At 37.3% G+C, this 13,637-nt stretch overlaps 2 protein-coding genes across 4 annotated transcripts in view; one reads left to right on the top strand and one right to left on the bottom strand.

The window, feature by feature from the left end:
* The first annotated feature begins 3,599 nt into the window (after positions 1–3,599).
* LOC108043250 (E3 ubiquitin-protein ligase RNF4-like) lies at positions 3,600–4,052 on the top strand. The gene has a single exon (XM_017121862.2). The coding sequence runs from the start codon at positions 3,600–3,602 to the stop codon at positions 4,050–4,052; it is 453 nt and encodes a 150-aa protein (XP_016977351.1).
* A 4,610-nt stretch (positions 4,053–8,662) lies between these two features.
* The window catches only part of LOC108047461, a 34,120-nt gene continuing 29,145 nt past the window's right edge, over positions 8,663–13,637 (bottom strand). For all 3 annotated transcript variants that reach the window (XM_044459677.1, XM_044459676.1, XM_044459678.1), the window contains 2 exons: positions 11,599–11,775; positions 8,663–10,753 (listed from right to left, as the gene is read on the bottom strand). In XM_044459677.1, coding sequence (XP_044315612.1) covers positions 10,641–10,753; positions 11,599–11,775 — 290 coding nt within the window. In that variant the 3' untranslated portion in view covers positions 8,663–10,640. The remainder of the gene's footprint in view (positions 10,754–11,598; positions 11,776–13,637) is intronic.

Below are 13,637 nucleotides of genomic sequence, written 5' to 3'. Positions count from 1 at the left end.
GCCACAGTGCGCTGGCTCCGATTTGTTCGCTTTAATTAGAACAAATTTATAAGTCAGTCAGTAGACAGTGAGTACCTCTTAGTACTACAAGTACAAAATAACTAAATTTATGGTAATATTCACAATTTTTCCAGAAAGGAAACTGATTCGGATTAACATTTAAAAGGACCAGAAATTTGGAAAGAAATTCGATATAAACTAAGTCAGTTTTATATAAACATTATTAAATAATGATCATGATAGATACTTTATAGTTATAAAAACCTTTAAATATTTTATTTCATTTTATACAACTTGTCCTGAAATTATGGTGATGTCTGGTAAACCAAAATCGATTAAATTCATTTATAATTTGAAATGAAAAAAAACTAAAGAACTCATGGATAAATCAAATTTACTAGTTTGAATCAGTGTGCCATTGCTAGTTTAGCTAGTTTCAGGAAAAAGTGCAAAAACGTTCTAAGTTAATTTCACAAACTTAAATTGGCCTGTATTAAATTGCAGAAATTTGTGCGCTGAGTTTCCATTTATGTTGCCCACTCATAGCTCCATCCGAGTTCTATTTACACAGCACATAAACAAGATGCACGAGCAGCTGCACTTGACTAAACAATACACAACTTATAGTCGAATATCCTGGCACAAGGGACTTCAGCTTTGAGCTGAGGGACTCCCAAATTCGATTTCGAGCCAGCCCGCACTCGAATGGAAGCGAAATCCCGAAGTCGGGTGAGGATCTGGCTATATGTCTTTTTGGGCGAGTGGGTGAAACAACAATAAGCGAAAGTTACTAGACGTTTGCTGGCGATGGGGAAATCCCTGCTTGGCTGCACAGGATTTAGCCCAGTTGTCGCTCAAGCACGCAGCCAATCAATATCAATCGCAATTCAATTTCAATTTCAACTTCAAGCCAGAAGTCAGCGAATCCCGTCGTCTGGCTTTGGCGATTTGAAAAATAGCAGAGTGCACTTTGCGCAGTTGCCATTAAATTACTTTAGGGAGATTTGTGTTTGCTGGAAACTGAAGCATCTGGAGCCAGATTTCCGCCACTATGGGGAGTCTCCGATTTTTGGATCTGTAAGGCGCCAATGTTAGCGTAAATTTGCACAAGATTGCTTGCCACCAAACGAATTTGCCCCTGATTAATGCTGCAAATGCATTTTCCCCCGTCAAAGATACGAATGCGAAGGATCCGCGCAGGTGGAGCAACAGCTACAGCAACAGGCAGCTGATTATTAATGGTCCTCGAAAGTATTTTGCCAGACTGACATGCAAATTGCAAAACTTGCTATGAACTTTTCCCACCGTCAACTGAAGGACTGTACAAGCAGCCAACACATAAAGACGGCTCATAAAAACTACTACCGCCAGCAAGGCAAACAAATAGCAGGAAAGGACCCTGTTTCTGGAATGGGGGAGAAAAGTGGCAAGCAAATAAGCAAACAGAAAGTGGAAACAAACTATAAAGTAAACTAAGCAAATGGCAACAATGAAAGAAATCAACTTGAGACACAATCCATAGACAAATTAGTTCAAAGAAAGGGGACTTCGGTCAATAAATTAATGCCCATTAGAATAGTATGCAAACATAAAAATATATATAATATAGTGGCTGCTTTAAAATTATAAAAAAAACACTTCCATTTTCTTAACTTAAAAATAGTTTGATAAAAATGTATGGACAAATTTAAGTCCATTAAAAGCAAAAACATAATTTAGGGAAAAATATTTTCTAGGGTCTATATTCCAAACATTTTGTAAATTGTTGTTTGTATTACCCTTTTGCGCGTTGTATCTCAAAAAGGGTAATCATAATACAAAGGAAACTGTTTAAAATAGTGTACATAAAGGAGGAATCGAAATTAGACCTTTTGCAGTTCAAATAAAATGTTTTATTACTTGTTGCCCTAATCAATAAGGCTATGGCTCATTCCAATTTTTCGATTCTCTTTCATTTTTTCAATATTAGTTCGACACTAACAAACCAATGGTCAGACTCATCAGCTTCATCTCATGCCGAGCAAGTTCAACTTGCCACAAAAATAGTTTGTCAGAAACATTTCAACAACTTTGCTAGTTTTGCCTTTCCTTCCGATTTTCGGTAAAGATTTTTTGTTCTATTTTTGTATTTGTATTTTTCATTTTGTTCGCTTTACCGCTTTCCCGCAAAATTGTTGAAAATGTTTTGCCATGCAAATATTTGTAAATCAAGCGGAAACGGAATTACGAGCAACTTCCTGGTCTTCCTGTTAGCCAACTCATAAAAAACGTAACGCCCAGGGGCGTGCTTAAGGGGAAATTCAAATTATAAGAACTAGTCAAGTTGGAATACAAATTTCAAGAGTGTTGCACTGGCTTTGTTGAAAGTAAATTGTATTTAATACTATTTTGAGACTCTAAAGTAGTGTGATTTTATGAAACTAACTTTAGTGTAAGTAATAAAAATTACAAAAATTTACGAACAGTAAAAAAAAATTTAAAAACAAACAGGAGCATATGCCTTAAACACAAATAGTTTGATCTTGATTGGAATCTAATTAAAGAATATTTCAATGTATTGTAAACAAAATAATATTTAATATTTAAAATAAATATATAATGAATAGTTTTATGTTACAAACTAAGTCATAGAATCCTAAAAGTACTTTATTAATATATAATTTTAATAATACCTCTATCCCCTTTTCTCCGACCATGCTGTCTCATTGCAAATGGAAAATGACGTGTTGAATGCCCAAAGTTCATCCTGTCCCTCCTCTTTTCAACTGCCCTTAATTGAAAGGGGATGGAGATGAGGAGTAGGCATTAGAAAAACAGGGGAGGAGTCCAAGCTGTGGGTTAATGTGCCGCATGGAATTGTGCGAGTGGCGAGTTAGCCTGTGCCTGTGTTGGGCCCGGCGGGCCAGGATGTTTTCCTTTTTCGCAGTTTGACCCTCATTTGTTTGCTTGTTGCGGTTCCCGTTGCCGTTGATGTTTTGAACTTTAGCAGGTGTTTGAACTTAGGTGTATTTGCGCATATGGCCGCAGGATGTACGGCTTGTTCATGGAGAACCATGCAAATATGTGTGGTATTGAGTGGACAGACGTGTGAGTTGCCAACTTCAATCGAAAAATGATTTGCGAATGCGCCAGTCGAAGGGCCAAAAAAGTTTTGCTTAACAGAATTTTAGGTTTTCGATTTTCAGCTCTTATCATTTTTTTAAATTAATTATTGTATTGTTCTAATTGTTCTTTTAGGCCAAATAATTTGTCATTTTTTGTTTTCTTTTAACAGTTAATATAAAGCAAAATGGTCATAAAAATTATTTATAATTATATTGTTAGCCTTTTGAAAGTTTTAGGAATTACCCTATTCCTTATGGCTTCACATCAATAAAATATTTAAGAAGTCTAAAGTATAACCGAAATATATGATGAAAACCTATTAAGATCAAAAGGAATTATTGATTGTATACGCCAAGCTTTCTCAATATCTCAAAAAACTTAGATAGCTGAGGGTTTTCAATCAAAAATTTCTCACTAAATCATATAAGATTATTGCATTTTTACTCTCTTGCTGTTGAACAATTCTTTTAAGACGAGAAAAAAAGACAAGAAAGATGGAGTCCAAACGAGATATCTACACGGGAATAATCGAGTCGACCACCTTCCATTACCAAGCATTCGCCGCCGAAAGGGATGAGCTGCTGCAGCTGCTGCAGAAGGAGGTGGCCACGAATGAGGCATTGCGTCAAAAGCTAGAGGAGGAGGATGAGTCCAATCAGTGCATCGCGGAACTCCAGAAGGCGGAGATCAGTGCGCTGGCCAAGAAAGTGTTTGAGCTGGAGAATAAGCTGGAGCAGATCAAGGACGAGAACAGCTGCTGCATCTGCCTAGAGCCCTGGCAGGCGGATAGCGACCATCGACGAATCTCTTTGTACTGCGGACATCTCTTCGGCGAATGCTGCATCCGCGAAGTCCTTTCAAACGCTGAAGCCTGCCCCGTTTGCCATCAGCAAGCCGATTCCAACCAGTTGCACTACATCTATGGTCCCGAAAACATAATATCTTAAAACCAAAAGATTAGTACACACCTTAAGTTTATTTAATTTAATATTTAATATTTTTGAAATTGAGTTCAGTTGAAAATTCGTTTGATTAATTTATGCAATGAATTAACCGCTAAATATTCGTTTTATTTGAATTGGCTCCAATGTTTGAGCGCCCACTATCGGTTATTTTTGGAAGCTATTATTTCCCAAATACATTTTACATACATTTTTTTGTCCATACGTTCTTGAGCGACATCTAAAGGAAAAATAAAGCAAACTGTAATTTGGACATGAACCATATTCAGCTGGCAAAAGCTAACTGCTATAAATGTACGATATAAATTAAACCTAACGGAAATTGGAATAATAAATTAATTATTGTCATTTTTTTATTCTTATCCAAAAAATTGGTAAGCGGTGTTAGTTTAGGATTATTTTTTTTTAAGAACTTTCTTGCAATACGTATTTAAGTCCATTAATCCACCTTTGTAAGTTCTTATTTAGCCAATCAATTAATTTGTTGAACGTACAAGCAAATCAACTAAAATCTCTTCAATACGCTTAAAAGCCGCTTCGAAGGTTGTCACGATTGCGGGCGGCATTCAAGTTGTGAGGTGTGGAATGTTTGCGGTAGCCAACGAGTACCACAAAAAACTGAGCTGAACCACTAACCGGCTGATTTAAGTCGGTGGTTTTGCGGTTAAGCTACAAGTGCTTTAATTCAGTTTTAAAATTACAAGCCATGCCTTGGCTTTGACGCGACATACGACTTGGAGAACCACAATTGAATTATAAAGTTTATCGCATGCAGTTCGCACAAAAAGCAGCACGAATGCATTTTTAACGGGCATCGCGCTACCCACTTCACCCACTTTGCGGCATTCCTTTGTGCATTTCTAAACGAAAAAGCAAAACGAAACTAGAACATTTGTGCCAGCAATGCGAAGTGGTTTTTTGCTTTGCAAAAATGATTTCCAGTTGTTGTGATAGAAGGATGCCGCAAAAAGGAAGTCAGGGAGCACAACGAAATAAAATCGAAATACTTGAGATTGCTAACCAAAAACGTGGTCTTTAATTAATGACTTTAAGACGTTCCGTAATCAATGTACTTCAATGATTAGCTATCGCTAAAGCAGTTTTATTGCGCATACGCCACGTGTGCGGTTTAAGTACCCACGGAAGCTCTAAACCGCCATTACCCCAAAAATTAGGCTTTTAAATTTGTGGCTATTCCGCAGACTTTAAGGACGCACTCCTGCGAAACGAAGCATTTGATAAGATAGCGATGAAACAATACAACTCGAGGTCAGCGCTCGATTTCCATTCTCATTTGGGAACACTAAGAGCAATTGCGGCCGTCTGAGACGGATTTTGGCCGTGCTTATTTGTACAATAGCCTCGGCGTTTGTCTTAAAGACCGCAGTTGGCAGGGGACCACAGCCACAGACACAAAAGCCACCAACTCACCCCCAGTCGATATTGTCATTCCGCCCGACTACGTTATTCAATTATGCAAAAGGCAGCAACAATGCGCACGGCAACATGAAAATTATGTTTTTAATTTTTGGGCGCACAAAAGTAATGAAAAGGGGAAGGCGGCGGTGGCACAAAACAACTTTGTGGGTTCCAAACAAAATTCACCGACCACGAAACGCATCAAACAACATTAAAAAGTCAGGACTGCGTTGCAAAAACCAACACACCCAGAGCATATACTCTCAAACAAAAATGGGACAAAAACATTGAGTGTCAAACAGTGGAACAAATCGTAGATCTACACTTTACTGGAAAATACATCTCGACCCTTTCACCAAGAGATTAGAGTAAGCACTAAAGCAGAAACTATATATATATTCTAATAACTAGTTTATTTTAAAAATTTCACTTTATTAGACCACCTGAAAAAAACTTAACAATCGTTGTTAAGTAATAAATAATTTTAATAAAAATTATAGTAACACTATTAAAAGTTCCCTTAAGTTCTTTTTACACATACAATTTTATTGTTTCAAAAAATGCTACAGTTAAAGTGCTCAAATGATTGTTTAGTTTAAATGAATCAATAAATTGTTAATAAGACCAACTGCTTACCATTCAATGCAGCAAGCGTATATTGATATAAACTTAAAATTTAAACATCAATTGTAGTGAACTCCAGTCAATACAGTACAAAATGTAACAACATAGTAAAGGGTTCTATAATTTTATGGGAAATTTACTGCAAAAGTTTGTTGATTCAGCAAGATATCTTGGACCTGCCCCACTGTGTCCGGTATGAATCGCTGGCCATCTAACCAGCATCAGCTGGCTAGTAAGTGCCCGGGACAACGATAGAGAGTCGCGGTGGAGTGGGGACAGAGACAGGGGCAGCGGGACATAATCAAGAGGGTTTTTTGGGTGCGCCACGCAGCCGGAGGACCAGCAGCGGGCAACGCACTAAATCGGATTACCCCAGAATTATCCCTGTTGGCATTTATTTTGGCTTTGACGCACACAGACCCTCATACACGAATAAATACACAGTGGGAGCTGGGTTCCGCTGGCACCGACAACTTGTTTGCTGGCCACTCAACTCCATTCAAAAGCAGAGGCTTCCCCTCCCCACACACACACAAAAAAAATAAAAACATACACATCAAAAGAAAACACACACACATACACAAAACAAACGGGAGAAAATAAAAATAATGTCAACTTCCGTTCTGCTTAGCCAACTTTTGACGCCATCCTCTCCTGTTGTTTTAACTTCTGCTGCTGTTGTGCTTGCTTTTTGTTTACTTTGAATTGCAAATTTTTTTTGGGGCTCTTTCACTTTTTATTTTTTATTTTCGCTTCATTGCGGAGCATAATGAGTCGCGCGAGTGCTGCCACAGCCACGGCATGCGTGCCCCATTGTCATTTAGCAGTTTACACGCAGGAAAATATAGTGGTACACAATGCGTTACAAAAATAATCCCAGATTAAGTTATTTAAGCTGCAAATTTATATAAGAAATGTATACATTTTCACAAAAAATGTTAATATATTCACTTAATAAGTATTACTCTATACTTTTAAAAACAAAATAACAATTTATATGGACAGCTCAGCAATGAGTACTAGCGAATAAATATTTTAAAAACTATGATAAGATTTTTAGTGAACGCAATAACAGTGAACGATCAATTTAAGTTAAGAGTAACACAGAATATTAAAAAATTATTTATTTCATTTGTAAAGAAATTTGTACCCAATTGATTTGTGTATTTGAATGAATAAATCTACCTATATATCAAAGATATCTGAAATATTACTGATACTTTGTTGGTGGTAATTCATTTTCTAAAAGCTACTATTATTTCTACCCACACCTTTATGCCTTTAAGCCTTTCTAATTACCCCACTTTTTCTCACTGCACTTGATGGAGTACGCACTCAAACGTGGCAAGGAGTACAACCAGAAGGCCCATGAGGCACAGGCACCACGTAAATCTATTAACACCTCACGTCTGACTGAGGAATAAGCCCGCAGTAGCCGCAGTCAGAGACAGGAGGAGCCAGAAAGCCGGGCCGAAACCACAGCCAATGCCAATGTCGAGCAAGGTGTCCAAGTGTGTGCGGTAAATGAAGCATTTTGGCCAAAACGGCACGTACTGGCAAACGGCTTCAGCCCCTTTCGTTTCGCAGCACCGCCTCTCGATTCCCGATCCCCCCTCCCCGATCCCCGATACCCGACCTTGCCACATCAAAAGGCATTCGCTGCCGTAACTTTCCCAACTAATTTACATAGAGTTCTGTGCGCTCGACGCCAAACCTACGTGACCATGCAATTTGCATTGGGCCCCGTTTCCTACCTGCAACTTTTAAGCCAAGTTCGTCGCGCTAGCCTAAGGATAAGCTTTGGCTTTTCCCTGTCAAACAGTGCGTTTAAAATAAACACGGCGACGGGGTCCTGGAATGCTGCCACTTTGCCACTTGGCATCAGGTTAAGATTGATTAAGACGTATCTATTGTCGAACACGTTGGCTTGTCCTCAATGCCTTGTTACGTAGTTCGGCACCTCCTGGAGTCCTTTAAGCTAAACCATTTTATGCACCAGGTCAAAGGGTATGTGGAGGGGTATATACGAACCTGATGTGGCAAAGGTTAAAATAAATCAAAGATGTGTAAGCATAACGTTCAAGAAAAAGTAAACTAAATATAATTTGAATCCTAGGGATATATATAACCTTTTCATTTCTCCTCTTTTTTTATATTAGTTGTACAGCTAAAAATATGAGATATAAATTTAGTTTTAATACAAAATAAATAAAACATCTTAATATTTCTTAAACAGAATTCAGAAGGAACCTTTCAGGTATCAACCCTTCGAGTATTCAAACGGCAGCAATCTTCCATCTTTATGTGCTTTTACATATATATCGTTGCTTGGGTGTTCGTGATAAAATCACATCTATAAACATTAATCGCTCTTTTATGAAGTGTAATAAATTCTGAGTTACACGTTTGGCCGCAATTTAACGCTCTTGGCCCTTTTTCAGAGCTTTAAGCCCCCGAGAACATGAAATAAATTCAAGACTTGGCTTTAGTTTCTCTAAAAATAGCTTTATTCATATTTGATTGGTACCCAGTTTGGTAATTAGTTTCGGTTTTTAGTTTCTTGTTGCTAGTGTGTGAGTTTTTGAGTTACTTCTCAGTGGCATTTAGTTTCAAACAACATGAACAAACATTTAATAAATACATTTAGATAATTCTTATATGAATATCATATAACAATCACGGCTTGTTGATGGAATACCTATTTAAACGATCTAAGCAATATACATTCATATACAGGTAAATAATTATTAATATTATAAACATACTATTTTAGAACTATCTTCTCTAAAGACGTGTAAATTTGTTTGGTGTTTGATTTATGCCTAGAATCGAATAAGTAAATAAAAATTATTAAATAATCTGTACTACGTTTCGATAATAATGAACTTTAATCTGTTTTATAATAAATACATTCTATTGGGCTGCAAGTATGTACAGATATTTGCCAGCTACTTGACCCATTGTGTTTCGGGCGTTCTAACAGAGTTTTTACATTTTCATTGTCATTTCAGCGGTTCAACAATTGTTGAGAGCCCATGCATAGTTGATCAGCTCTTACTTGTTTGCACAACAAATTGATTTACAATGTTAAACAAATTCTGCGCACTTCCTGCCAGTTCAATTGGCACCATAAAAAATATCCTTCAATTAATTTCCATTAAATATGCGGCCCATACCGAAAGTATGTACTCAACAAATGAAAAATGCATTTAAATGAAAATTTGTTTTCGCTTTTAATGCAACCAACTTATGAGTTCTTCATTTGCTGGGCTGCGGTTGTTTAAAAGCATATTATAATTTAAAAGCATATTATAATTTGTAAAAATACAGTTTGTGCAGTTTTAATGCGATTTAAATAGAACCGAAAACACAATAGGCTCCTAATTATTTATTTTGGCCGTGCAATAATTTTATTTGCCAGCAATTGCTTTATTTTACATGCATTTTTCAGCCTCATCGGCAAACAAAAATTTTAAGGGAGTAAAAATGCTATCTTTAATAATTTAATTGTTACATTTTTGGTCTCATCTATTTCAATTTAAATAAAAAACCTATTACGCTTTAATTGGTTAGACAATCTCTGTTTGTGATAGATCTAACTAATATTTGAAATTAATCCTTTATGCTGAAACTAATATTTATTGGTTGCTTAAATATTAACAAGGTTGGCTGATTGAAATTCTTTGTTGCCTCCTACATTCACAGAATTTATTATTATCATTTGAGAATGGGATATTGATTTGTTATAAAACCTTGTTTTTTAAACAGATTTATTTATTGGTCACACGTTGCTCGTTTGTTGTTCAATTATTTGTTTTTTTTTTGGTTTTAGGTACTGTGCAGAGTTCACTTTAAAACCGTGAAATGAACAAACGGAAACCTAGAGACATTTCAATTACACTTCTATTTGGTTAGATATACATACTTCTGTTTGAGTAACATGTTTGTTATTGCTTCTGTTTAGCACTTGCCTGGCCAGGCTTTTAACTTAATTACGAAGGCTACAATCGTTTTGAACTACCACAAACTGCCATTTGCTCCCAGCATCCATCGGTCCATCGGCCCAGCCTCTGTTTAATCTTAATGTTAACTCAAGGGTTATACCATTTCCGGATAATGTGTGTGTGTGTGTGGTTTTGCTCGGGTCTATACAATGACTACAGTTTATTGGCCTAAAAAGTCTTAACTGGCTCCATTCCACTAGTTAAACGTGTCTATATATAGTATATATCCATATCCGTATTGTGTAATTGGTAATATTGTATATGCAGCATAATTAACTTTGATTATACACATGTCGCTGGGAGGAGAAGCACATCGCCTTCCTGCCACTGCCATTGACCTTTGATTATGTTACAATGCTAATTGAGTGTTCCTCCTCGCTCCTCGGCTTAAGATCAAGAATTTCCTCTATGTCGGGTTTGCAGGCTCAGCTTAGGCGCTAGTAATTGATATAAGTAGTGGGTGCGTGCGGTGACCATTCCATTGTCCCACCTAGCCCGGCTCGGACTACACACTATCGGCCTGCTCTCAGAGATAGTTGGGCCTGGAGACGCAGCAGAGCAGGCTCATGTTCTTGCAGATGTAGTTCTGGCGCCGCTTCGCCTGCCAGGGTCCAGTTGTGTCCAGTGCCGCGTTGCGTTCTGCAAACACCACATGGAAGAGTAAACATTGGGCTTCATTAATTAATAAGTTTGGGGGAAAAGCAAATGTATGAATGAGCTATGCACAGGGAAAAAAATTTCCTGGAAAATGTCCCTTGCAGTCACAGGCAAACAGCTCAGCAGTAAATTTGTTCACAGTGCATTAAGGATTTTTTGTTTGGGTTGTTAATTTTGGATAGGCAAGAATTTGTTTAAATACTTTTAATATTATTATAGTAGTATATTATTATAATACCTTAAACAGTGTATCAACCTTTAATATTACTGCCACAGAAACTTCAATAGATTTTCAACAAAAACTAGTTCGAAAGTCACATACAAAATCTGGCTAGTAACAGAATTTAAAGAGTAAATAAACATTTTGTTTCAAATCTCTTGGTTTTATAAAATTATTTTCTTCAACATAAAACCAAATTATATTGTAGAAAATATTCTTAAATTATTGATCAGAATCTAAAGCATATATGGTCTTTATTAATGTTTCTAGCTTTCTTTGGCGTGTAATTTTTAAGTAAAGTTTATTCAGAACTAGCCACTGTATATAAAAGTAACATTTGTTATGGAAAATTATGGTAAGCCTATGCACTGCAGCTATAGACTTAAATAGCCTGTCCAGTTTTTGTGCGCAGCTTTGCCCTTTTTGGTGTGCCATACAATTTTGTTTGCTCGTCGGGCCTTGGCCAAATACCAAAGTGCACGGCAATGGCATTGCAGTCGCCGGAGCAATGGACATGTGGCATGGACATGAAGCACGGTCATGGGGCAGGGACAAGGGGCATGGACTTGGGCACGAGCCTGGGAGCCTGCGCACTTGGAGCACTCACCCAAGTACGCCTCGTGCTGCGGCATGTACTCCTGCATCTCGGAGAGGAGCACGGCAATGTCCTGGGAGTCTTTGGTTATGCTGCACAATTCCTCCTCGTTGAAGTCGGGCGTAAACTGTTTGCACAATAATATCTGGCTGATGACATTGCCCAGGTTCGAGGGCCCGGCTCGGTTCTCTGTAAAAGATAGAAAAGAAAAAACCAAAATCCAGAGGATATATATTAGAGTCAAGTGATAAGCTGCCACTAAGCCAAAAGGTGCAGCAGGGTCAAGCTCCTCTTTGCACAACATTTTCCCTTCGCATGGCACAAAAATAAACCATTTTGTTTGACTTGGCCGCAGCCACAGGAAGCCGCTTTTATTTGTTTCATTCATTTTTATGCAAACATTTTCTTTTGACGTTTGCATTCCCCACGTTTTATTTATTTCCGTTCTTTGGCTGCTTCATTAGCTTTTGCGTTTTATTTGTGCCCCGCTTTGAAGTCTGTCTGTGTTTTGCCTGAATTCAACTTTTGGCTTTAACTTTGCCTAATTTAATGATCAAAAGTTGAAAAGTGTACTTAAAAAAAAAGATATGATAAAAGTTGTATCAATTATTGGACAATCTATCCGAAGAGTTTCACCATTAGTCTTAGTTGTTTATACGATTTCCCTTTGATTGATTGCAATCAATATTCGATCGTCCATCAATCTTCATCAGCCATGGTCGAATTAATTACTTAGTAAAACTTGCTGAGCTGCATGCATCAATGCATTGCAATCTATTCGATCGTCCAATGCGGCGTATGCGCAATATTCATATTTCATCGTTTGGCGGGAATGCATGACCAGCATTCATCGCTTGCTATTTTAATTCAGGGTATCAGCTGAGTTAGGGGGCATATTGTTTTTAAAGTAGTCAAGTTATATAAAAACCTCATCAATATTACTTGTTTATTAAAGTAACATTTTCTTTCTTTGGTAATTATATGATTTATTTCTCTAAAGGGTATTTTATAGCGCTATTCTCAGAACTAATTTTTGTGTAAGCCCTGGTAGGCAATGAATTTTCGACAGCATGGCAATAATTAAAGGTCCACATAAAGCTGCCATCGCATCACCTACTATCTCACTGCCCTGTCAATTTTGCGTATTTTTTGGTTTGCAATTATAACAGACAAACGCAACAAGCAAAAAAAGGGTTTTCAATTTTTGAATTTTTTATTGCTTATTCTGCGTTGATGGCGTTTTCATGGCACTGCAGATATTTGTTTGTTCCGATGGCTGAGCGCGGGTGCGTTGTAAATTCACTGCACCAACATCGAGGGCCCAGAGATAGAGACTCTGCAAATATTTACAACCCATTCCCCAATTTTCCGGTTGTGTTGACAGTGAGAAACCAGTAACAGCGCAGTGGTTGTAATTTAAAAATTTATGATCAGCAATTGGCATTTGACATTTGCGTTCGCATTTGTATTCTCGGGCATTTTCCATGGTCAGCCTGGCGACAAATCAGTTCGAAGTTTGGCTCTGCATATTTTTGCGCTCGCACGTGCACATTAAACTTGGCAAAAGAATGGCAATCACAGCCAGGACCAGGACACACAGAATCGCAACTGCAGCACCAAGTATGCCAAACAATTGTTGAACGTGCACCCAGTGTCTGTTCCTGAGTGAGTGAATGCTGCCCTGAATGGCAATGTCAAAGAAACGCCATCCTCGTTAAGTCCTACTCGGAATGCAGGGAAATACTTGTGCTGTTAGATCTCTAAAGTTGAAATATTTCCACGCTCTAAAACTATATTATATACAGGTACATAGCTTTTTTATTTATCCTGATACCTACGGAAAAGTTATAGTTTCTTTAAAGTTTATTTATTTTAAAACATACATAAAAATTATAGTTTCTTTAAAGCAACTACTTTTATTTGGGTTATTTAGTTGTGCAAATCAAATTTCAAGAAAAGAAAGGGTCTCTAAAGTTAGGAGAGGTTCAAATAACTGCACGATAATTATAACCGAAATGTCTTTAAACCAATTATTTAAACCTAACTCAACT

The sequence above is a fragment of the Drosophila rhopaloa genome, unplaced genomic scaffold (assembly GCF_018152115.1).
Source record: "Drosophila rhopaloa isolate 14029-0021.01 unplaced genomic scaffold, ASM1815211v1 contig_2, whole genome shotgun sequence".
Lineage (NCBI taxonomy): Eukaryota > Metazoa > Arthropoda > Insecta > Diptera > Drosophilidae > Drosophila > Drosophila rhopaloa.
The sequence above is the reverse complement of the archived record's forward strand: the minus strand, read 5'-3'. Positions and strand labels throughout refer to the sequence as shown.